The 25,811-nt window shown below is 45.1% G+C and overlaps 1 protein-coding gene across 1 annotated transcript; it reads right to left on the bottom strand.

Moving 5' to 3' along the window:
• Nucleotides 1-7: 7 nt before the first annotated feature.
• On the bottom strand, nt 8-25,744 carry DARS2 (aspartyl-tRNA synthetase 2, mitochondrial). Its single transcript, XM_015410579.1, has 17 exons — nt 25,535-25,744; nt 24,233-24,332; nt 23,520-23,586; nt 21,827-21,928; nt 20,172-20,267; nt 18,960-19,083; nt 18,824-18,870; nt 17,456-17,562; nt 14,932-15,001; nt 12,627-12,806; nt 10,127-10,234; nt 7,577-7,639; nt 5,531-5,683; nt 4,246-4,464; nt 3,253-3,363; nt 2,468-2,543; nt 8-391 (listed from the first exon to the last, which is right to left on the bottom strand). Exons 1-17 carry the CDS (start codon nt 25,662-25,664, stop codon nt 204-206), a joined length of 1,941 nt encoding a protein of 646 aa, XP_015266065.1. The 5' UTR covers nt 25,665-25,744; the 3' UTR covers nt 8-203.
• Nucleotides 25,745-25,811: the final 67 nt, after the last annotated feature.

Here is a 25,811-nt window from a genome sequence, read left to right as displayed (position 1 = left end):
CGGCCGCCTTAAAAAGCTTCAGTTGTGTTCTAGAGGCTTCTGTGAACAGTACAGTTTGTTTCTTTAACCCACCGCAGTCCTCATTTGATATCCAGCCAGAGTTCGATCACAGCACAAGACGTTCCAACAGTTTCAGACCCAGCAGGCTGACCATTGTGCTGAAGTCAGGAACAAAGTATAGTCTGGAGTGACCGCGGTTATAATCAGTTAGCACTAGCCTCGGCTTCTGCTGAAGGCCACATGACTTGGACGTGATAAGGCTCCAGCTCTTCTGGGGCAACGTAATCTGGAGCGTTGCTCATCAGGTCTCTTCCCTTGAAGGATTTGGGAAAGGCGATGACGTCTCGAATGCTGGGGGCCCCAACGATGAGACAGATTAGCCTGTCGAGTCCTAGAAAATGACAGGAAAGTATTCCATTTCACTTCTGTAAGCAGAGTCTAAAGTTTTACCCAGAGATAACATGGGTGTCTCCAGGTAACCAAAAACATCTGCCCTGAACAAAATATATTGGTGCAAATCAGGGTCATTTCCAGGTTTTGAGAGGCCCCAGGCAGAGAGAGCACAGGGCCCCCATACCCTCCCCCACCCACCCATCATCATGTACCTCATCTGCTTGTGTGTCCCCCCCCCACCTGCTTGCAAGACCTCCAACCTTCCATGCATCTGGAGGGGGGGGCGGAGGGGAGAGGCACTAGCAAGAAGGGGTGTTTGTCATGAGTCCTCTTGAAGCTGATTCAGGCACTGGTGCAAATAAATGATGATAATTTCACCTGATCTTGGCTGAAGCAGGTAGCACTGACATGCAAGGGACCAATCTGCATGCAGAGACCAATTTAGAAGAGATTACTGTTCTGCTCCTAGCTCCCAAGAAGGGTTGGAGATACAAGATAGTCAAACCCTATTTCCAACCAGTTCGTCTTAATTAGTGATCTGGTTCAGCTTTTGTAAATTTGCTTTTCTGCAACATGTGATCTAGCCGATAGGTCATGCCGGCTCCGGGGAGATCCGATGCCAGCTCCATAATTACGGGGTCGTTCTCTCCTTCAGAGAGGAAACTCTTGAGAGTCCCTTGGACTGCAAGAAGATCAAATCAGTCAATCCTCAAAGAAATCAACCCTGACTGTTCCCTGGAAGGCCAGATAATGAAACTGAAGCTCAAATACTTTGGCCACCAAATGAGAAGGGAGCACTCACTGGAGAAGACCCTGATGCTGGGAAAGATTGAAGGTCAAAGAAGACGGGGACGGCAAAGGATGAGATGGTTAGACAGTGTCATAGATGCAACGAACATGAAATTGAGCAAACTTCAGAGGACAGCGGAAGACAGGAGGGCCTGGCGGGATCTGGTCCATGGGGTCGCGAAGAGTCGGACTCGACTGTGCGACTGAACAACAACAAAGTATTAAATTTAGTAAAGATCCTATCATAGTTAGGCTAGCAGTTGGAGGCAAAGCCTTCAACAACCTCTCCCTGTAGAGGCAGGAAAAGAACTGAAGAGGGGGCGTTCCCGATCCATACAAGAAGAGGAAGAAAGAAATGTGTTCCTTCCTCTCCCTGATAGGATGGTGGGAATCACCCAAGATGTCCTTCTTACTTCAGAGTAGAAGGACCCCTCACGGTAAGTGCCAAGGGTTGTTCTGCAACATGTGATCTAGAACAGTTTGCTTAGCTCCTGGTTTTCCTTCTGTACGCTGTGGGCTGACTGGTGGTGGGGATGACCTCCCTCCTTGGCGGCCCTGGGAGTTTCACCTAAGCAGCCTTCGTTCCACTTCACCCATGAGCTTTATGGCCTGGGCAGGTACCTGGTTTCACTGCAGCACCAGATGATGAGCTAAATCTCCATATCTCTACCTCTAAAATGGTCTGCTGCCAAATCAGATTTCTGTAGAGGATACTCATCCATGCTCTTCTTTTTGCAAAATGGGAAGACGACGACGACTGAATTTGGCCTAGCGGCTACCAGTTTCTAACCCCTATTTTTGTGACTTTACTATTATTTGCAGAAATGTGCACCCACTCGATAGACCTGCTCGAAGTGGCTCACAAGTAAAAAAAATACCATAAGAACAACAATGATGAATGATCAACATTAAAATCAAGCCATTAAATACAAACCAGGGACATAAAAATAAACACCATCTGCACAAATAGTCCTTAGGCTAGAAGCAAACTGTAGAGGAGTTAAAAAAAACCACAAACCCAAAAACCTTGGTTAGTTAAAAGCCTGAGTAAATATGAATGCTTTGGCTTGGGTGTCTAAAAGACAGGAAGGTCGGTGTCAGGCAAGCCTCGATGGGGGAGGACACTCCAAAGACGATTTGCCATCCATCATCACGGGTCAAGAAGGAAGGCAGGTATAAATATTTTAAAGAAATCAAATTAAGTTAAAGGTAGGTCTGTGTCGAAAACTCAGGGGAAAAGTTTCTCAGCAGTATCTGAGTTTCAGGTGGAACAGCAGGGACTGACCTAGTGCAATTCCTCCGTGAGGGGGTGCTCCAGAATCAAGAGCCTCAAGCAGGTGAGAAAGCAGCTCGGAGTCCTCCTAGAAAGAGAGGGCTTTTATTAACGACCACCTCAGCCTAAAAGGATAAAGAGCTGGACTTAAGACCACCTGGGTTCAGATTCCAGCCCAGCAATAGTAACCTTCAGTGCTTCGAAGAACAGTCCTTCTTTGTGAAGGACATCAAACACATGCAAGGCTCTTAGCCCTGTACACCTTAGTCATATTTAAGTGCACTTAAAAGTATGTGTGTGTGTGTGTGATGGGTTGGATCCTGCCTACAATTCCCACAGGTAGAAGGATTTAGATATGTGAAAGCGTGACTGTTCACCTCCCACTGCAGCCTGAAGTGCTCCACCCTGCCCCCCCCCCATGGTCCTGGCTGACAGTAGACCCCCTGGAAATAAAGTGGTGAAATCAGCTAAAGTCACACCCACCCACACCGATGCATGGGTAGAAATTTTAGGCTGGATCTTAGCCCATGTTTGCTCTCCAGCAATTGATGGCCCAGGAGGTATACCACAGGCGTGCCGAAGGTAACACACAAACACACTGCACGTGGCAGTTCTATTTAAGTGAGGCCAGATGTTTGTAGAACACTTACAGGGTTAAAAACCTGACCCCAGGCCCTACGTACCTTAAGGATATGGCCTTACTCAGTCAAAGATCAAAGTAATAATATCAAAATGTTGTGCCACAACTAAGAAATGTGAACTTCCAGAGGACAGCACACAGAACTTCTGCTATTTACCTTCAGCACTGACTCGAGAATGAAACGTTGCTGCTTTGCGTTGTGGATTCGAATTGAGCCGCCGCCAACCTCGCTACCATTCAGCACCAAGTCATAGTGCTGACCACAAACCTGGGGCCAGGGTGAGGAGGAAAGAGACAGAATGGTTGTATTTCACACAGAGTACAAAGAGTATATAAACTCTCCTATGAGAGCACCGCTATAAGGCTGTGCATCTACAGTCAGATAGAAAACTGGTAGAGGAAGTTTTCCAAGTGGTGTGATTGGTACAATTTTTAAAAGTTCTTTCCTGCTTTTGCTATTACTTTTCTGGTGTGCTGCAGCTCAGAATTCAAGGCTGGTGAAAACACACACACGTAATCTCTGTATTCAAATCAGACTAAAATTGTTCAAGTCCATCCCCCTTCCACTAGCAGAAGACTTCTTTGGTTCCAACTTCTAATACTTTACAGGTGGTTTTGTATTATATTGTAACTATTTAATGACAGTAGCAAACCAAGGCACATAGCTGTCCTGAACAGCTTTATCAACTAAAATTTGACACAGGAAGGCAATCGAGGGAAGGGAGGGTTGGAAGGAAGCCAAGAGCAGGTGTTCAACATGTGACTCTTCAGCTTTCTTTCAGCTGGGGAGTGCACTAAGAAGATGTCACAAGTCTTCATCAAAGAAGCGAGTTGTGAAGATTTGAAGAAAGACGGAAAAACAGCATCAAGTATGTTTAGCTGGTCTGTGGTCTAAACCAGTTTCCCATTGGCATATAAACAGGAAAAGAAATCCAATTTGGACTGTGCCCATAGCACACAAGAAGGTATGTGCAGTAAAAAACAAAATCTACAAAAGATGCTCAGCCTCTGTCTCCAGGGGAGATCCTGACGACAAGAGAAACGCACACAGGAGTCAACATACTGCCTTGCACATGTCAAAGAGTCCACCAAGCCCTAGTTTGGCTTTCTTCAAACCCTGCTGGAAATTAAAAACCCTGCCCCCAATTACCTTTGCAGGGTCAGTGTACAGGAGGTGCTCATCAGAAGGGAGTGGGGCAGTGAAGGGGTGGTGAGCAGATTCCAATTCATTGGGGTTTTCTTCTTTCAAGAGGAAGAGTGGGAAATCTGTCACCCACAAAAAGTGAAATGCAGAAGAGTCGCGGAGTGGCACACCCCTTTCCTCCAGAAGATCAGCGCTTACCAGGCGCACTTTTCCCAGTGCAGAACACTGAAATAAATACTCCAGTGTGTTAAAATCCAGGGATATCACTTTTATCTGGACCATTACATATGGAAGACTAAGACTGGGGATTGTAGAGAAATGCAAAAGATTAGCACATTTGGTTTAACAATCAATAATCAGCCTATTCGCAAGAATTGCATGGATCGACAGACCCCTTATTTCGGTATCTTCAAGCTAGACACTATGGTTTGACTCCTATAGTAGTGTGAATGAAAGGCTCTCACAGTAGTTAAATCTTTCCCTGCCTCTCCCTTCAGTTGGTCTCTAAATCCCCCCCCGCCCAAGCATTGCTAGGGGTCACAGGATTCCTATGGGCAAAAATCCATTGGACAAAGAGTGCTACAATGAGATGGAGGAAATATCTAAAGTCGCACCCACCTCCACAAACAATAGCTTTAGCTGCAAAGGCAGCAAAGCCTTCCTTGCAAAGATCTGAAAATTACCTATTGATTCAGGAATACCACGACCATGAGAGAACACAAAGTAGCTAATTAAGCTAGAAGCAGAGGGAAGGAGCCCTGAGAAACATCAGCCAAATTTGACTGCATATTGGGTTTTAATTTTTTTTTTTACAGGCCAACAAATCTGGTCTGGGGAAAAAAAAGATAACAGGAAAAACAACGGAGCACAACAAACTGTTGATAATATTGTCTGGTACCTCCATCACCACCACGAATAAAATGTTGATAATTCAAGACGAAATTGCTAGAGCAGACGCAACCCTTACTGCATTGTTTATGGAGTTTTTTTTAAAATAAAAAGTAAACAACCTATTTTCAAAGACTGAATGAAAACGGGAACATTGTTAAGGGCCTAATAGGCAATAAATACATCCTTGGCAGGTTTTGTTCGGCTTGGAAGGTGACAAGATGTGTTGGTCTAAAATACAGTCACCTGGTACAGCTAAAGAACTCTATATAATAACTGATGACAATGGAAAAACCCGCAGTCCTAAACAGACTTGTACCCTCGTAAGTTCACCGAAGTCAATGGGCTTAGAAGGGTATGACTGTTTAGGATGGCACTGTCAGATATCCAAGGACCTCCTTACCACTTTCTCATGTCCTCCAGCTGCCACCAACACCAAATCCTCTGTGTTGGCCTGAACTGTTCTGATGAGTTCCAACTTCTGCTCCTCGTTTAGGTATTTACTAAGTTGGGACTTCACGCTACCATCAGATCTCAAAATGAAGTGAAATATTGCCTGTTCAGGAGAGAAGGACAGATGGATAATCCAGCCGCTTCCTGAAAAGTATGCAGAAACAAGGAAGCCAAAACCAACGTTCAGTTCAGCCTGTACAGACAGTTGTCATTAAGGTGCCATTTTGAACAGAACCTACACCAATGAACACAACTGACTGGGGTTTCTAAAAAATTCAGATTTTAAAAAGTCAGCAGCTCATGAAGGGATTTCTTCAGAAATACTGGCTTGGATCCAACGGATCATTTCCACAAGTGGAAAGATATCCATCCACCATGCACAAACTTCTTGCCTTCCCTCTCCTCCTGCAGCTAAAATACCCCACCTCCCGGAACGTCATTTGACGTAAGAATGGGAGAAATCATAAAGGGGGACAACTGAAATGGGAGAAACCACTAGCATGAGTGTAGGTGAGCACAACGGTATTGTTCCCCCAAAACAACAGAAGATAGAAATGTAACGGGTAGCTTCAGGAAGGCCCATTCAAGGCCCCAATACAGCCTCCATATTTAATGGTCATACACCATTGCTACTTTATCCCACAAGGGAAAGGGTGCTTAACTCATCAACAAATCCCAGCCTCCTACAAAGTATAGGAAGAAACGGTTTCCTGGGCAGGGTTCTCAATTGCATTCCCTCAGTCTCTTACACTTGTAAATGGCTCACACACAAAGGAACAAGCAGCTGACCTGGATGATTTCACAAAAGCTGAATATCTTGATTTGCAAAGCATTATAAACTAATGGAATGCGCCTAAAATGGGAGCAGCCAGCCAGATGCCCTTGGGAACCTACAAGCCAGCTTTTTTCATAGCTACGTAGTAATCACTGACTTACCTATAACTTCTCTTTTGACCCTTCCCCCGCCAGTCACCTATCATTCCTTTTCAGATCAAGACAACTATCCAGAACCACCTTCCAATAATCACAAACATGACTACATTGGGCTCTTCCTCTTCAAGGCAGGCAGAATATTATTTCTTTTCTCCTGTTCAGCTTTCCTCCTCAAATTTAACCTTTCATATCCTTTCCCTGTTTGCTCTCACACTTCCCATCCCAGACCAGCTTGTCTTACTATAATTGGCCTTTCCCCGACTGCATCCTGGTTAGGGACACTTTTGCCCTTCTCTTCAGCACAGTTTGTGTTTGCCTCAATGCGCTTTCTGGTCCCAAGCTGGTCAGCCTATCACCAGTGTTCCCTCTAAGCTGAGTTAGTGTGAGCTAGCTCACAGTTTTTTTAGCCTCCGGCTCACACCTTTTTGTCTCAGCTCAGGAAGGATGGATCCAGAGCAAACTAATTTATGCAGGAACCAAATCGCTTGCTCACAACTTTAATGCCAGGAGCTCACAAAGTAAAATTTTTGCTCACAAGACTTCACAGTTTAGAGGGAACATTGGCTATCACCTATCTCATATCTCTGGGTTAGTTTGCGCTGGACTAGTTTAGTGGGAAGAACATAATTTGGATTAAAAGTAACACATCTGCACATTTGGGTTGGGTAAATTGTCTTTATTTGGTTTCTGTGATACTATCTCAGTTTTCCTCAATGATCCTCTATTTCTAATCTGTGCATCATTAGGATAATCAAGTTACCTGCTGGTTGAACGCTTCCTCTCCTTTCTGTCTTTTCTTTGCTTGAGTTTTACCGTGCCAAAACGGGAGTCATGTATACAAGAGACTGAACTATTCCAAACTGTCTGGGTCTTGCATCTTGGCTGTACAAGTACAGGGGATGCTTTGCCATGACAGGGCTTGCGCAGGGACTGATTTAGGTAACATTTTATGGCGACGCCCGCAGCACAATCCAGTGGACATTCCGTTCCCCAGACTTGCTCAAATAATCGCAACTCACACAGCACGGGAGACATTCCCCAAATACTGCTTGCTATGCCTTACCTGGTTAAATTGGGATTTAGCTAATTCGTTTAATGACTCCAGGTCTTTTTTCTGAAGGTGTCTCTATAGAAAACAGAGAAGAAAACAGAGAAGCAGGTCACTCAATCAAGTCAGGGGCATAGAGTGAGGTCCAAAGTACTGTAAGGGGAGCCCCACTCCTCCCACCCACTGCAGCCCATCATGCCTCCCAAAATAGTGTCCCCAGGGTCCAGAAAGCCTACAGGAACAGCATTGGGCATGACACTGGGTATACAGCGGGAGGAATGGACTGGCAAAAATGACACTCCCTTCCACCAGTGGGAGTGCTCTTCTGCTGGTGGTAAATGGGGCTTGGATCCAACCCTGTAATTTCCAGGCAGGCTTGAATTTTAATATTTCTCAGGTTAATGCTCCCTGGAAAGCCAAGTGTATGGTATGTTAGGAAAGAAGGACAGAGGCCAGTGAAGAAAAAAGGATCTTTACGCTAACTTATGTACTTAAATTTCTCATACCAAACCACAATCCATGTGATTCATTCTATTATTTGTTTTTGGATAGTGGTTTGTTTTGGGGGGTTTGATTTTGGACCAGTACAGGTGTAAACAACTTTTCTCTCCACCTGTCAGACATCTCCAAGAAATTTTGCAACAACTGATACAATTTTCATCTGTAAAACACACACCAGCCTTGTAAAAGAGGAAATCATTCTCATTCTAAAGTAAAGCATCTCTATAAACACCAGCCTACTCTACCAATCCAGGCAAACTTTCTATTGTGGGGGCACAACCACTGACTAACATGTATAACTTATACACATGGGGGGGTTTGGCCATCACGTCGCAGCTGATTTATGGCGACCCCGATAGGGTTTTCAAGGGAAGAGATGTGGTTCGCCATTGCCTGTCTCCGTGTAGCAACTCCAGTATTCCTTGACAGTCTCCCATCCAAACACTGACCAGGCCCAACCCTGCTTAGCTTCCAAGATCTGACAAGTTCAGGCTAGTCTGGGCTACCCAGGTCAGGGCCGCACACAAACTAGCATGTTGAGATTGTGCGCAAGTTTTGATATATTATTGCACCTTTATTAAAATCCTGCAATGAATTATTAACCGATATAGCTCCCTTCCCTAAAAAAGATAAAAAGTAGGTGCCTTTCAATATCAGGACAGAGCTTTGCTAGTGATAGACATGAACACTGCTTATAGCAGTGCTCACTCGCTTCCCTCCCCCTTTTAGAACCCCATTTCGTGAAAACTAAAGAAGCTCTCATTCTTCCAGCCACTTGCATTGGGTTATTATGGCAAATGGGAGCTTCCCAAACCTGTAAGACTTCAATTGTACTCCATGTACAAGAAGAAAGAGTACTAGATCAGGGGAGCGGAGCTATGGCTCAATAGTAGTACACTGACCTAGCATGCAGAAGGCCCCAGGTTCAATCCCTGGCATCCCCAGTTCCAAATAGGATCAGGTAGTGGGTATTATGGAAAGGCCACAGTCAGTCCAAGTAGACAGTACTAACAAACCGAAAGGCCCGTAGCTACAGTGGGGCTACTTGGGGTTCCACCCCCTTTCTTAAAGGGACAGCCCCACAGGAATTTGTCCAGGTGGCTCTGAGAGGGCTAAACAGCCTGGGAAGAGCAGGAAGCTTCTTTCTTGGGTCTGTAGCTCTGCAAGGTTTAAAGCAGGTTTTGCTTCTCAATGGGAGGGGGGGGACTCCGAGGGTGCAACAGCCTTGCAGCCAGATCCTGGGAGGGTTGACTCTTGAGTAAGTTGTTTCAGTCTTGGAAGACAGACATTCGGCTTGGGGAGGAGTTAAATACACTGAGGACTTATACAAAAGAGATGAAAAGATCGCAGATTGTTCTAGGGAAGAGGCCATGGAGAGAAAGGAGGAAAGAAATGGGGCGGGCCCCCATCAATACTGGGTTCCCTTTCCTGCCTTCCCCCTCCCCCCCATATCCGCCAAATGGATTTTGTATTTGGGAGAATCTACTGCAAGATCAGGGTGAGAAAAAGGGGCACAGATTGTTGTGTACAGACAGAAAAATAAGGGGGGAAATGGCAGCCCCGCCAGAAAAAATTTTGCCCCATGAGCTAAAGAATCCTGGCTATGGGCCGACACACCGAGGGTTGGACACGGTATAAGGCAGCTTCATGTGTTTATGGGACAGTGTTAGCGCCTGTCACAGACAAACCTCAGTTTGGCACGATGTCTGAATACTGCCAGAGTTTGAGATCTGTCCTGTCACTGCCACAGGAAGTGGTGGCGGCTACAAGCATGGACGGCTTCAAAAGGGAATTAGATAAGCATATGGAGCAGAGGTCCATCAGTGGCTATTAGCCACAAGGTATAGATAGGGGCTCTGGGGCAAGTGATGCTCTGTCTTCTTGATGCTTGGGGGAGGGCTCACCAGTGGGAGGGCTTCTAATGTCCTGGCCCCACTGGTGGACCTCCTGATGGCACTGGTATTTCTGGCCACTGTGTGATACAGAGTGTTGGACTGGATGGGCCTTTGGCCTGATCCAACATTGGCATCTCTTATGTTCTTTTTTCTCTTGTTTTTGGCTTACCGCTCCTTGGGGAATGCAAATGGCTTTAACCGTGCCCTCAGGCTCACTGAGGGATTTTTGTAAAAATCCAGCTTCCACATTCCTGAACACGTCACTGATGTCGACAATCTGAGCATTAGAAACAGAAATGGGGGAGGATTGTTATGGTGGACTTGTGAAAGAGAAAGATCCCTGCCATACAATGGGGAACCCCTCTGAGACGCAGACCAAAAACAATTTTTAGAGCAGCTGAGTAGTCCTAAAATCTCACAAGGTGATTTGGAAGTAGTGAATGTACTTATTAGTACGGAGGGAATGTTGAGAGAGGTGTTTTTAAAGTTATTTTGGGTACAAAACCAGGACCCGATAGATTGCTGGCAGAACACTGTATGCAATTCAAAGCAGAAATAACATCACCGTTATTGAAAGACTCTGTGATAAGATATGGTATTCCTGAACAGGGACAAGGATTATGCTTCTCCAGCCCCGAGCAGGAAAAGGTCCAGTTTCACCTGCGTAGAACAGGCCAACTACATTCTTACAACAAGATTTTCCCTTAAGCCTTGGATCCGCTGACATTGCAAACGTGATACACTGGTGCAGAGCGCATTTCTCCAGCGCCAGGAGCCTCTGCCCGTGCAGAGCCAGCATCTTTCAATGAGCTGAAAAACAACTCGGTTCAGAGGAACGCACTTGACCAGCAGGGGATGGCCTCTGCGATGGAGGAAGGAGGGTGCAACCACAGGCGAGGGTTTAGGGTTAACGCCCACGCCCTTAAGGCATGCTCTAGTATTTTGTCAAATAGACATAATAGGATTATATGTATACATACAGAAGAAAAGACAGGTTTTATACTACAGAGGAAAATGAAATCTAACATTGAGAAGTGAATAAACATTAAAACAATAGAGGAGAAAAATACAAGAATTTTTCTATGAGAAGAAATATTTTATTTGGCCAACGAGCAGGAAATGTCAGAGTTAAAACTTTGCAATGAAATAGAAATATTTTATTCGGCCAACGAGCAGGACATGTCAGAGTTAAAACTTTGCAATGAAATCATACAAAAATAAAATTGGTCTGATCTACTGGCAACGATTAGTTAAAATCTGAAGCATACAATTTCTCTGCGAACTCTACAAGCTACTGAGAAAAATTTGGCACAGCTGATGGTAACCTGTTGATTAGCACCCGTTAACAATTTCTTTAAGATGAATTCATCCGAGCATCCTGTAAAATTATTGAGAAGAGGGGAAATTAAAGTTAAATGAGCTTCCTGATAGAAGTGACAGTAAAACATCCACCTCATTGGAACCACACAGGCAAATCCTCTCCTCCATGGGAGTCTTTTTATATCTCCCCTCTAAGACTGCAAAGGGGAGGACTCGCCATCTCGCCAAAGTAAAAGCTCTCCAAAGACTGGGTACCTCCAGGACAGAGAGATAAGGTGCCGGGGCAACTACATATTTAAGTTTCTCTGGTGTCAGGAAGTTTGGAACATAGTTAATGTCTCTTTGACGGAGTTTCTTTTTTTTCTATGTAGAAAAGCTTATTATTATTATTATTATTATCGAAACTTACGAATCACCCAGTCCCTGCTGCCGCAGGGCTCTGGGTGACATATAACACATAGTAAAAACATTAACACCATACAATACATACATGAATAATGTTAATCCAACAATCTAAAAAGATCAAGTTGCAAAAGTAAAATTTCTGCCCAATTCCAGACTGTGGTCACCTCGTGGGTATTGGGAGGAGGAATAAAACAATCTGATGGAAAGAGAGGAAGCGGCTGCCAGCCAAGATGGAAGCTGTTGCTGTCCTCGACCAAAGGCCTGGCGGAACAGCTCTGCCTTACAGCCCCTGCAAAATTTCATAAGGTCCCACAGGGCCCAGATGTTGTTTGGCAGAGAGTTCCGCCAGGTCGGGGCCATTTAGAGTGACTATGGAGAGTGATTATCCTAATACCCTATTAGAAGCTTTCAGCGTAACAGGAAATATTGGACTCATTCAAAAATCAGACATTCTAGATCCAGTCTAAATTGGCAATCTCCAGCGATTCTCCCCTTCCACTTCAGACCCTGCTCATATTGTTCCACAACGATCCCTACCCATCACGAGCAGCATGTTGTACAGCTTGGTCTGCAGTGGGAAGGAAATGAAGGAAGTTCTGCTTTGTGGATGGAAAAATTAGCATGGATCTAAACTAGAGCAGAGATGCAGCTAGTTTGGATCCAACCCAGAGTGTAGGATTTGCTGGCTGAGGATTGTGAAACGGCGATTCATTGCAGTGTTCATGCGCCTCGAAGAAAGCGCTTCAGGGGTTCTGACCTTACTGGAATGATTTACGAAAACCTGGACAGTTGCTTCTTTGACTAAAATTGTGATAAAAATTATACCAGGTGGGGAAGGGAAATAAAAGCTACTGTGCTATTGTTCAAGGGAAAGTTTCCACATAGGTGATAAATACACTGAAGAAAGAGGAAGATAAATAATCCTGAAGAACAACATGATATACCTTCATTCCAAAGCGAGTGTCTGGCTTATCAGTCCCATAGGTGGCCAGGGCCTCACTGTAGCTGATTGAAGGAAAGGGTGTTTCAAGGGAGCCCTTTTCCTCAGGCCAAGAATACTGAAGCAAGCCCTCAATCAGAGCCCGAATACCAGCTTGGTCTACAAACGACATCTCAATATCAATCTTCAGGGGGAAAAAGAGAAAGAGAAGAGAATTTGGGTTTAAGTCACCTTAAAGCCATCATTGTCTTAATATTTAGGATTCTTATATAAGGCTGAATATTAACTAACAAAAGATATTACATTTAAAAAAAACAAGGCTGTGACGATGCTGCAGTTCTACCAGTTTGGTGTAGTGGTTAAGTCTGCGGACTCTAATCTGGGAGAACCCGGTTTGATTCCCCATTCCTCCACTTGCACCTGCTGATGTGACCTTGGGTCAGTCACAAGCTCTGGCACAGCTGTCCTTGAAAAAGAGCAGTTTCTGTCAGAGTTCTCTCAGCCCCACCCACCTCACAGGGTGCCTGTTGTGGGGAGGGGAAGGGAAAGGAGTTTGGAAGCCGCTCTGAGACTCCAAGTGAAGGGCGGGGTATAAATCCAATCTCCTCCTCTTCCTCTTCCTCTACCAAAGCAACATTTTTAAGGGACTATAGCTTCCCAGCCTTTCAAATTTGAGAATCAGATTTCCAGTCTTCAAGTCATGGATATTTTTTTAAAAACATCAAAAGTCTAGACCACAGATCTGTTCTGCTAGCAGATGTCCTTTCCTTGGGCACATGACACTTCCCGTGATGTAAGAGGCACTACAGCCATTCTGTTCTTGCACCCACCAAATCTCTTTTATCTGAACAACCTCTGGGCCATGCAGAAAGAACGTCCCAGGTTCAATCCTCTCGGCATCTCCAGTTTAAAGGGCCAGGAAGTAAGTGATGTGAGGAGGACCCGGAGTGCCACTGCCAGACCTCAACAGATGGATGCTCTGACTCTGCATAAGGCCCTTTAAATAAGTGCAGAACATCCAGTTTTGCATGCACAAGGTCCCAGGCTCAATCCCCAGCATCTCTAAAAGGATCAAGTAGTAGGTGATGTGAAAGACCTCAGCCTGAGACCCTGGAGAGCTGCAGCCAGTCAGAGTAGACATTTCTGACCTTCACAGACAAAGGGTCCGACTCCATGTAAGGCAGCTTCACGTATTCACATATGTACGCAGTGAACAACAAACAAGTGAAATTGGATCAATTCGTATACGCCATCTATTTGCTTGCAATGTGTTATTAATGCTTTATCTTGATGTATGTTCTACATCGCCCAGAATCCTGCATTGCAGGGATTGGACAATTAACAAACGTAATATATAAAATAAATAAACAAACAAACAGCAACTCTTGCAGAAATAACCTTGCCATTGAACTTGCCACTTGGTACGTTTTAAAGTTCTTAGGCTTGTCCTATCAGCAAATAAAGGTTTGGGAACATTAGCAATTTTTTAATTTAAGCTGGTAGCAAAAGAACATTTTCTACGACTGGTTGACCAAGTCTTTACCAGACATGAGCTTAGGTAAAGGAAAAGGTAAAGGTTCCCTTGCTCGAAAGCCAGTAGAGTCCGACTCTAGGGTTGCGGTGCTCATCTCTGTTTCAAAGCCGAAGAGCCAGCGCTGTCCAAAGACGTTTCCGTGGTCATGTGGCCAGCATGACTAAACACCAAGGCGCACGGAACGCTGTTACCTTCCCACCGAAGTGGTACCTATTTATCTACTTGCAATTTCTTGCTTTCGAACTGCTAGGTTGGCAGGAGCTGGAGCTAGAGACGGGAGCTCACTCCATCATGCGGCGCATATGTTCCAGTTACACAACTGGTAATTAGGTTGGATCCAACGAACAGAAGGAATCCATGAAACGGATGACTCTTCCTTTCCAACTGTGCCCTCCCAACTGCTCCTGGGAATCAGGGAATTCTCAGAAACAGAGTAGATTGCGATACAGGGAGGCTGAAGCGAGAAGGAAGAATTAGCAGAAATTTGACCCATGAACACACTTGCGCAAGTTCTGTGACCTTCCACAGCCTGCAGTTCAGCGTCTTAACCACTTGAGCCACCGCAGCTCCCTAGACATGAGCTTAGCGATCACTAAATATTTAACTGTGGTGATTGCCTCTAAAAGGGTTGAATCGCAACCTGTTCAAGAACTTTGAGTCAAAAGAACAGTAAAAAAAAGAACTACTCGGCAGAGGGCCATGCCTATCACACGCTGTTAAGAAACACAAAACCCACTCATCTCCTTCACACTACACACAAACACACAGAAGTTACCTGAGTGAATTCAGGCTGCCTGTCTGGCTTTGAACCTTCATCGCGGTAGCAGCGGGCAACCTGAAAGTACCTGTCATGGGAAATAAACTGTAATTACAGTTATGTTCCAGTTACACAACTGGTAATTAGGTTGGATCCAACGAACAGAAGGAATCCATGAAACGGATGACTCTTCCTTTCCAACTGTGCCCTCCCAACTGCCCCTGAGAATCAGGGAATTCTCAGAAATAGAGTGGGTTGCGATACAGGGAGGCTGAAGTGAGAAGGAAGAATTACTAGAAATCTGACCCATGAACACACTTGCGCAAGTTCTGGCTGAATGAATGGAGGAGCTTACACAAGACGGTGGGGGGGGACTTCTGTCCATTTCCCCCTTGGTTGCTACCTCCCCCCTCATATCTCACTGTGTTCCTGAGGGTCTTCGAGCCCTGGGAATGGCTTTTGAAGGTGACAGGAGGAAGGGAAGAGAGATCCAACCCACAAACTCCACATCTGTTGGCTCCAACCCAATGGATCTGTGGCATTTTTTCCTGTGGTGGTGGTGGTGGGGAGTGAGCAAGAACAGCTGCCAGCATCTGGTTCACACATGTATCAACACGACAACTAAAGGAATCTTCCGAGGCATTCAACTGAACTGAAGAGAGACCAGTAGATAAGAGAAACAGAAGGAGCAATTCAGGGGGAAGGAGGTGGGGGGTGGGTGGGTTTCAACACTTGGCCTGCTGCTTTTCACCACCTTTTCAACAGAACACTTTAGCAAACCTAGTTGTCGCTTGGGTATTAAGAGCAAGATTCAAGCCCAAGTAGCGCCTTAAAGACCAGCAGGATTTCCAGGGTCTCTTACAAAGGAAGCTTTGACTCTGGAAAGCTTATAGCCTGGAAACCTTGTTGGTCTTTAAAGCGCTACTGGACGTGAATCTTACCCGTCTGCCGCGGACCAATGCTGTAGACCATCTAAAACCATCTGCTTGGGTATAAGTGTGGGATTACCCATATTAAAAAAAAAAATGGGGTTAGAGCCTCAGCACAGCAAGTGGAGCGGAACTCACTGAATGGAGATTTCCTACCTCCCCCTTCCCAGAATGCAATCCTTCCCTAAATGCAGTTCCCCCCCCCCGGGGGGGGGCGTCATGGAACCTCTGGGACTGCACGGGATGCCACACTTAGGGGTCTGCAGCAGGAGGGGAAATTGGCAGAAATCTTGTGAGAGCAGAAGACTTACAGGGTTACACCCTTTGAAGCCCACTGACTTCGATTAAGGATGTAGCTCTGCTTCAGTCTGGATCCTATTCTGTGAGTTGCAGCTCCTCCGACAGAACAGCTTTTCTTTTCATGGAAGGGAGGATGGTTTTTGCCCACGTCCCCCATCCTGCTCCAGACTCCCAAGTGGCCCACACAACAGTGTCCGCCAACCTCAAGAAGCACAATTTTATATATGGTAAAATTGTCTCTCACCAAAAAGATTTTCAAGCAACTTGGTTCCCAGCAGTGAACCATCTCGCAGAAGAAGAAGTGATTCCTAACAACTCTTATTACAAAGATCTGTTATATTAAAAATAAATAAAATAAAAGGGCTCTTAAGGGTTGAAAATGTTGATTATTGCATAGTGTTAATATGTGTGTTAATATGTGTTATGACTGTACTGTTGTATATAGTGTTCAATATAATAAAAAACACTTATTTAAAAAAAAGAAGCACAATTTTGGCGGGGGGCAAAGAAAGCTGCTGTGAGGAGGAGGAGGAGGGGAAATTTCCTTTTTCTAGCATGACTCTGTGCCTCTGAAGATCCAGGTTTTAGGATGAAACACATAATTACTGAGTGCTTTAGTCCAATCCAGTGATTCTCTATAATTGAGGACAGGAACAGCCAAACCAGCGACCCATCAGCAGCTTTAGACTCTGCCCCCAAAGCAAATTTTTCTCACATCTGTGACCCAGTCAAATGTTAATCGCAATGTTTTCAAAATGTGAACCTGCAGCTATGAAAAAAATTCAAGATGCAGGAAAGATAATTATTCCCCACTCCAACATTCTGCTCTCCCTCTCTGCCACTTTGTACAGCATGGCTCAGCTAAGCTTGCGTTCAAATCCTTCATACCCATCCTGACTCAATGGCTTGGTTTACTAATCATCCCATAATCTGTGGTTGTCACGGACCTCTCCCCTGTACAAGTCCCAGAGGAAGCATGGAGGTCTCTCAAATTACACTAGGCTTTGGAGACGGTAAAACAGGGGTCCCCAACTTTTTTGAGCCTGTGGGCACCTTTGGAATTTTGACACAGTATGGTTGGCGCAGCCACAAAATGGCTGTCTCAGGAAGTTGAACTAGCTATAAAATGGCTGCCGTAACATACATTCAGTCATACCATGAACTGGAGTACTCACAAAAGAGACAACGAACCCCAGCCTCTGAACCATTTCCCAGGGAACAGAAAGGCTGCTGAGAATGTCAGAGTTGTCTGTCTTATCAGGGGAGTTATTTCAAGCTCCCTTGAAAACACAAGAGGGGCCCAGGAAGCTCACCTGTCCAAGCCTCCTATCATCAGGAGCTGCTTAAACTGCTGAGGACTCTGAGGGAGTGAGTAGAATTTCCCTGGCTCATGCGAGGGCACCACAAATTCCTTTGCACCCTAGTATACAAGAGGGTTGTGACAGAAAACAGGAAGGGGACCAACTTAAAGTAGTTGTTTGTATAAAACAGAAACATCTGCTCCAGATGAATACCTACTACAGGGATTCCCAAACACGGTCATTTTGCCAAGTCTTTCCCCCCTTCTTTTTTCTCCTCTAAGGAAAGGAGACTATGTAGGGTTGCCAACCTACAGGTGGCACCTGGAGATCTCCCACTATTACAATTGGTCTCCAGAAGACCATGATCAGTTCCCCTGGAGAAAACGACTGCTTTGGAGCGTGAACTCTTATGGCACTATACCGTGCTGAGGTCCCTCCCCTGCACAAACCCCACCTTCCTCAAGCTCTACCCCCAAAATCTCCCTGCACTTCTCAACTCAGAACTGGCAACCCTAAGTGTATAGGGCACTTTCACATATGCTGAATAATCTATTTTCTATGCGCTTTGCAACCAGACTTTACAGTGTGAAACAGCAAAATCCACTTGCAAACAATCGCTAAAGTGCATTGGAAGTGGACTGAAGGTGCTCCACATGCATACACTGATCATTTACCTTAATGCTACCCACAATTAAAAAAAAAAACCACTGTTGCAGAAGTTAAGGCAAGCGGCAAAGGAAGACTAGGCTTTTCCTCGGTTCAAACGGAAAAGAAACTGAAAATCTGCACAGAAACTGTTTGGGTTGAATCCTGTGCCTTGTGCAGGGAGCACTTCTGCTCAGGAGAGAGTTCTGTCAATCATTGCCACTGCAAACTAGATTAAGACACCAAGGCTGGCCTAAGACAGGCTGTAGCCCCCTAAGCCATTACCACTCCCCCCCCCCAAATGTATATTTGTAAAATTAAGTAACTTTGTTTTTATTATGAGGGATTTCTTAATCTGAGGCTCTAAACTGTTGCTTACTTTTCTTGTGCATAAATCCGGCTCTGCCCCTCACCCTGTTCCACCGATCCCAAGAAGAAGGATTTTAGCTGAGGTTGCAGTGAGAAGGGGAAGAGGGCAAAGTCCCATGCAAGGGACAGGATCCAACCCTTGTTTTTGGAGCATGGCACAGGACTGAGGGCAAGTATCCATATCTTGTGGGCAGCAGAGACCATTTTAAGTCAATCTTGCTGCTTGTAAACAGTTCCATCTATCTCCGGCCGAGAAACCTGGGCCTGCACTTGGGAAGGACCTGATCTAAAAGTTTGTTCAATTAAGCACGTGGGGCAGTTCGAACTTCCGCAAAACACACAGAGAAATCTTCTAAGCGTACCTACCCCAGGGGTCTTCTTGAACAGTGTTGGAGTCTCTACATCCACAAACCCTAAAACAAGAGTTCATAAATTTGAAAGGCAGGGAAGCAAAAAAGAAACTTGATGTGCAAATGATACTAAGCAGCAGGCCACCTCTTACCGTAGCAGTTGCAGAGATACTCCCGCATTCTCATCACCATCTGGGATCTCAGTCGCAGGTTGTGCTGCAGCTGAGCGCTGCGCAAGTCTAAATATCGATACTGCATGCGCAGGGCCTCGTTTTTCTGAGCAGAGAGATGATTTCGTACAGGTCATGGTGGGCCACAGTCAGTTACAGTGCACCAGTACACAAGCTCTGTATCGTAAAGAAGACCAGCAGCAGTGCAAAAGAAACACATCCTGTTGACAAGCCCTTACCAGAAAAAGGAACAACTGCCCATATCCGGTTTGCCACAAACAGCACAAGTATTCAGCAAATCTTTGGCAGCTTTGGGCTGCAGCCAACATTACGCCAGCCACTCGTTTGTTCACGTCTTTATGTCACTTTGCCAATAAGACAGGCCCCTTTTTTAGCAAGAGGGAAGCGCTCATAACCGTAAAGTACCAATGGGTGAACTTCCCTTCGGCTTGATTTGCAACCAGGCTTGGCAAAACAGCCTGTCTTCCCCCACACACAGAAAACAGGTATTTTGTTCAGAGCTCAGTTCTGAATTTGAGACCCTGTCACACTCTCCATGACATCATTAAGAGAGCAATTGAATCCAAACCCCTGTTCCAACCCCATCAGCCCTCAACCTGCCCCTGAATTACCACCTATTTTCTCTTCCCTCAAACTGATCTGCAGTGTAGGAGCAGAAGAAACATGAGATCTCTCTTTCTCTCTCCCTCCCTCTCTCCCTCCCTCCCTCCCTCCAGGGCCCTGAAGAACTACACTTTGTAAGACTTTGTGCACCTGGAACATTACCGCTGTTGCCTCCCCAGATGCTTGAGGGAGCACTTCTCAGGACAAAACAAAATATTGCTATATAAATTATGGAAATATGTACAATACAAATTCAGCTTTGCTTGGAGCAGAATTCAGACTGCCTGCCTGCAAAGTTTCAGGGTTTTTTAAAGCCCTACTTCTGAAGTCTAATCTTTATATTCACAGAACCCTGACGTGGTCACAGACCTTCCTCCACTTTCCAGCTGTTGCTAGTCTGTATTCCAGTAAAACGGTTGAAGACAAATTGGAAACACCTTTTTAAAAAACGTTTCTTGTACATAGGTTTCCTTCCAAACTTCCTTGGAAGAGCAAGGCCTTTACCAGAATCTCCAAACACACACCATTACCAAACATTGCACTGTGCAAAAATAAGACAGAAAGAGTCACCTTGATAAAATCTTTCATCTCAAAGGGTAGTTTTTTACAGGTGTTGAAGACTTCCACCGTTTCTGCCTTCACTTCAATCTCACCAGTAGGCATTCTCTAGAATGGGTAAGAAAGACAGGCAGTTTAAAAGTCATATTTTGACACACAGCCCTGACAATCGTGTAACAGCTGTCTGGGCTTGTGAAGTACCAGTAAGCTGCAGTGTTCACAAGACAGAGCCTCCTTCTTGTGAAAGGCAAGCACATAGACAGAGGCTTTGAGTGGCACATATAAACCATGGTCAGTTTTATCTAGGGGATTACATCCCAGGGAAAGGCAATGCACACTTCTCCATGCTTCTAGCACCTGTCTATAGCCTGGTTCTGTTTATATCCTGATCCTGAGAGGGAGGGCAGGAAGGGTTGCACCAGTGCTTAGTTCTTGTGGCCTTTTCTTACACGCCCAGGGAAATGCTGATGGCCACTTTGGGGTCAGGAAGCAATTTTTCTCCAGGACAGTTCGCCCAGGGATCCTGGAGGGTGTTTTGCCTTCTTCTGGGCATGGAACAACGGTCACTGGGGGCATGGGCGGGAGGTATTTGTGCAGGGGTTGGACTAGATGACCCTGGAGGTCCCTTCCAACTCTATGATTCTATGGCTGTAAGTACATGAACCAGCTTTCAAGTTAAATACAAAACTTACCAAAAACAGACAACAACCACTAGCAGATTTTGATAGGTTGGATCTGGCACAGTGTTCCAGCAGGCGCAAGGACTTCCACCCATTAGTACGACTTTCTTGCCCTTCCACATTCTGTGCCACCGGGAAATGCCCCACCACCAAAATCCTGTTCCTGGGGTATCTGCTCTACCCCAGGGATTTGGGAGGGGAGGACCTTTCACAGTTTTCCGAGAGGGGGAATCTGAGAACGTCACACTCCATGGACTCCATGGCTCCATGCACCCATGGAAATGTTACACTGAATCCAACCCTTTGTGCTCAAGAAATCTATACATCCCATGGTGACCATATCATCTGTAAATTAACCCATTTTTCTAAAGCTGAGATATGGATTTCATAAATAGTCCTGATTACTCCTAACAGAAGCACCTTCTAAGCTCAATGGACTCCCAGGAAATGTCTCAGTTCCCCCCAGTTTCACCAATTCTGGCTAGGACTCAAGCATTCCTTCAAGCCACTGGAAGAACCGTTTTAAGCAACTGCAGCCTGAATCCAGGCACAATCCGACGCTTTCAAGGTATTTACTTTTTGTTTAAGTGGGGGTGATGATGATGATGATGATGGAAAGAGGGAGAGAGAGAGAGAGAGAGCGCCATCCTCCCCTTAAAAGATGCCTGCTGTTCAAAGCCCCTCAAAAGCCCAGGCTAACAAGCAGGCCTCGCAGCACTTCCTGACAATTTCCACGGAGGGAAACCCCCACTTCATCTCTTCAGGGAGCCCATTCCACAGAGCCAGAGCACAACAGGAAAGGCCTGAGCTTTGGTCAGTGCTAGACAGGCCACCCTAAGTGGTGGGATAGCCAGTATGGCAGTTCCACAAACCATAAACCTCCCATGTGCAATGTGAAATTTCATTTTTAGGAAATCATTCCTAGTGCTTTAAAATAACCACATCATACTCAAACAAAAGGGGGGGCACATCTCTGAAAGTACTCACAGGGTTCGTCTGTCCTGGAGGGCGGGAGACAACTGTCCCAGTCACTCTCACCACAGATTCAACAGGAGTGTTGCATAAGACCTTCTTCAGATGGGAAGCAGCCTGCAGAGAGACAGAAATGATTAAAGCGAAGAAGTGATTGCATTTATACCCCACCGCGCACTACCCAAAGGTGTCTCAGAGCAGCTTACAAACTCCTTTTCCTTCCCCTCCCCACAACAGACACCCTGTGAGGTAGGTGGGGCTGAGAGAGCTCTGACAGAAACTGCTCTTTTTTCAAGAACAGCTGTGCCAGAACTATGGCTTGCCCAAGGTCATCCAGCCAGGTGAAAGTGGAAGAGTGGGGAATCAAACCCGGTTCTCCCAGATTAGAGTCCGTGCACTTAACCTTGTCTTGGAATGTGCCTGTGTCAGATTTGGAAGCATGTGTGGCTTCCACTACAGACTTAGATCTTTGCATTAATCTTGGAGAACACGCTGATTCAACATTGTGCAGTCAAGCTTTTAAAAAAAATTTAAACTGGAATCCCCCTTGTCCGCCAATGTGACCCATGTTTACAAAACAAGAACGTGTGTTCAAATTCTAGATGGTCCACCAGAAATTGGCCTGTGGTTTGCGATCTACCTTCTGCCATTGATTTGTCTGCATTAATCAGCTCAAGAGGTGCTATATATTTTCACTGTTTTTAAAAATGTTATTACACTTTTTAGTAAACCAATCGTTTCCTAACTGCAATCCACAAAACTTTGCCCAAGGCCATCCAGCCAGGTGCAAGTGGAGGAGTGGGGAATCAAACCCAGTTCTCCCAGATTAGAGTCCGCGCACTTAATCTTGTCTTGGAATGTGCCTGTGTCAGATTTGGAAGCATGTTTGGCTTCCACTACAGACTTAGATCTTTGCATTAATCTTGGAGAACACGCTGATTCAACACTGTGCAGTCAAGCTTTTTTTTTAATTTTTAAACTGGAATCCCCCTTGTCCGTCAATGTGACCCATGTTTACAAAACAAGAACGTGTGTTCAAATTCTAGATGGTCCACCAGAAACTGGCCTGTGGTTTCCGATCTACCTTCTGCCATTTATTTGTCTGCATTAATCAGCTCAAGAGGTGCTATATATTTCCACTGTTTTTAAAAATGTTATTACACTTTTTAGTAAACCACTCGTTTCCTAACTGCAATCCACAAAACTTGTGCAGAAATAAAATTAAAAGATGGTAGACTCCATGATCAAAATTAGAAATGCTTGAAGTGTTTGAAAAAGGATATTGTGCAGGCATTTCTAAAAGCGTCTTATCTCATTGCTGTAACAATTCTGGCAGTGCCATTCTGAGCAGAGTTACATCCTTCTAAGCCCATCAGAACTTAGAAGCTCCACTTAGGAAGGTATTATGATTCTGAATTTGGAGCAATACCTGCAACTCAAGATAAACACTTCAAGCAGTACAACTTCAGAGGGGATGGAAGGTGTTGTGGTATAGCCCGATATCGTCAGATCTTGGAAGCTAAGCAGGATCAGTACTTGGAAGGGAGACCACCAAGGAGGACTCTGCAGAGGAAGGCAACGGCAAGCCACCTCTGCTTCTCGCTTGCCTTGAAAGCCCCTTGCTCGGGTCACCATAACATAAATCAGCTGCAACTTGATGGCGCTTTAAAACACACACATTTCAGACACAACCCTTGATAGTTCTTACCTCATCTTGAGGAATGATAATTTGGGTGAGTCCCTGGAAGTCTCTCAAAACCACAAACTGCCCCTGCCTAAACCATAAGAGAAATAAACACACGTTTATAACTTCTGAAGAAGTGAGTGTGCACACCAAAGCTTATACCCAGAATAAAACTTTGTTGGTCTGAAAGGTGCCACTGGACTCAAACTTTGTTCTACATTTATAACACTTCAAGCTAACCCCTTAAATTAGAGCCAATCTTCACATAGAGATAAATGATGTAGTAAAGGGTACCGGGGATGGTACCATTTCAGATTGCAGGAGGGGACAGTCACATAACAGGAAGTGTTCCCTGCACATAGAAAATTAGAACAAGCTAGGTCAGGCCTGTCTTCTTAAAATATACATTGTCCATGAATGAGCAAAGATATTTTGACGTGGGAGAACAAATCAAACCTACAAATTCTGAAATCACACCGTTCTATTCCACCTGATTTTATTTTCAATCTGGGAACTGGCTAGTTCCTTGTATTCATTCCTCAATACAGTAATTATTTACAAAGCAATTCCTTCCCCCATTTCCATTTAAGTCAATATAAAGTGAGATTATTATTAAAATAAACAGTCAGCCAAAGAAAAGCAACTTTAAGGCCTACTAATTTCAATGGGGGAGAAAGTGACTTGCCATAAAACCAGTAATTATTAGTTAATCTAAAATCACTCTTTTTTAAATTTACCTCTGATACTGAATCCATCCACACAAAGTAACTTCCTGGCCTACATTAGCAGAACGCAGTTCCCCACAAGTTTTGGTCCGAGCGACGAACCTATTGAGATCTTGGGTAGAATAACGTAATGAAAATAATGAAGTTCATGATAAGCTCAAATAAAATTTCCATCAGCATATCTAAATTTACCAAGACAATAGAGATGTCAATTTAAGGGACAATGTCATCTGCACAGGATGCATTGCATAAGGGATCTGGATAATGGGTTGGATCCTACTACCTTCTCTAATGGCAATAGGGGGAGGAGTAGCCCCTTTTAACCACTAAAACGTCTATGGCAGGGCTCAAGGGAACCACATGGACAGGAGACACACAGGAGGAGGCTGCAGAGAGGAAGAGAGCTGGGTCAGATTGAGCAGAAAAGGTGGTGGGATCCAGCCCAATATCTAGTGTTCCATAATCCTCTACTGCTAACATGCACCAATTTCCCTGCTGCTTTTATGCAGACCAAATTGGACTACTAAGTGATTTCTGTTCCTTACTTTCTACTGGTCAGTGGCTGTTATATTTTTCCTGAACTGACGAAGTGTGCGTGCACATGAAAGCTCACACCTTGAATAAAACTTTGTTGGTCTTAAAGGTGTTCTATTTTCCCTCTTGGAGCACTTTGGTTCCTACTGCCATCTAGCTCCTATGGTTTTCTTGCTACAACGTGGCGAGCCAGCACCTTTCCCAAAATCAGAGCCGCTACAGCCATCTACGTTGATGGGCCAAGCACTGGATAAGACTCTACAAAGATCTCCATAAATGGAAGGCAATGTTCTATAGTGGTTAGGGTTGTTATGAGGATAAACCAAAGGAGAGAATTATATAAGGCCCCCCACGGGGGGGGGGGGAGGTAAGGGGGGGTGTAAACTAAGCAAGCAAATAAATAAGATATGCTTTGATTGAAAATAATGTTTTGGATTACAGTATTTAAACAAAAAGTGACCCATTACGTAATGACTTGTTTTATTTTGGTTGGCCTTAACAAGTACTAGCTTAGCATATTTACAGATCACCTCTCACCTAAAAACTGCACGAGGCAGTTTATAGCATGATAACAGATCACCTAAAAAGCCAGACACAGACACACACACACCTACTCTATTTACATGACTTTGGGATTTTGCTAAACAACAGTCACTTTCTCTAAGGCCATATTCAGGCTTTGTTACGCGCAGACCCCCACCGGGGCAAAATAACCAGCGCAGCTTCGGGCGCTGCGAAAACACTCCCCGCCCCGACTGCGTTTTCACGAGCTGCACCCACCTGCAGGGGCCGCGGCTGCATTAAATGCCGACGTGTTGGAAATGCATTTGCACCAGGGCTCGGCCACCCTTCTGCGTGTTCTGGGGAAGAACAGCGACAGCGAGCGGTAAAGAGGACGCATCTTATGCATGGTCCTACAACACAAGAGTTATACAAGGGATGCACGAAGCTCCCGGGTCTCAGCCGAACCGCCTCTTCCTTGCGCACGTCTCAAAAGGTCACGGAAATGCCCCCTCACAGCTACCGTCGGTCGCCATGATTGATTTGGCCGTAAATG

The sequence above is a fragment of the Gekko japonicus genome, unplaced genomic scaffold (genome assembly GCF_001447785.1).
Source record: "Gekko japonicus isolate JY-2015 unplaced genomic scaffold, Gekko_japonicus_V1.1 scaffold3701, whole genome shotgun sequence".
In the NCBI taxonomy this organism is placed as follows: Eukaryota; Metazoa; Chordata; class Lepidosauria; order Squamata; family Gekkonidae; genus Gekko; species Gekko japonicus.
The sequence above is the reverse complement of the archived record's forward strand: the minus strand, read 5'-3'. Positions and strand labels throughout refer to the sequence as shown.

Excerpts from the sequence above, each read along its gene's own strand:
- DARS2 (XM_015410579.1), bottom strand. The coding sequence starts at position 25,664 with ATGCATAAGATGCGTCCTCTTTACCGCTCGCTGTCGCTGTTCTTCCCC. Across the intron at positions 24,333-25,534 it reads TGCAGCCGCGGCCCCTGCAG|ATCTCAATAGGTTCGTCGCT; the intron begins GTGGGTGCAGCT and ends ATTCTACCCAAG. Across the intron at positions 7,640-10,126 it reads TTTGCATTCCCCAAGGAGCG|AGACACCTTCAGAAAAAAGA; the intron begins GTAAGCCAAAAA and ends TGTTTTCTATAG.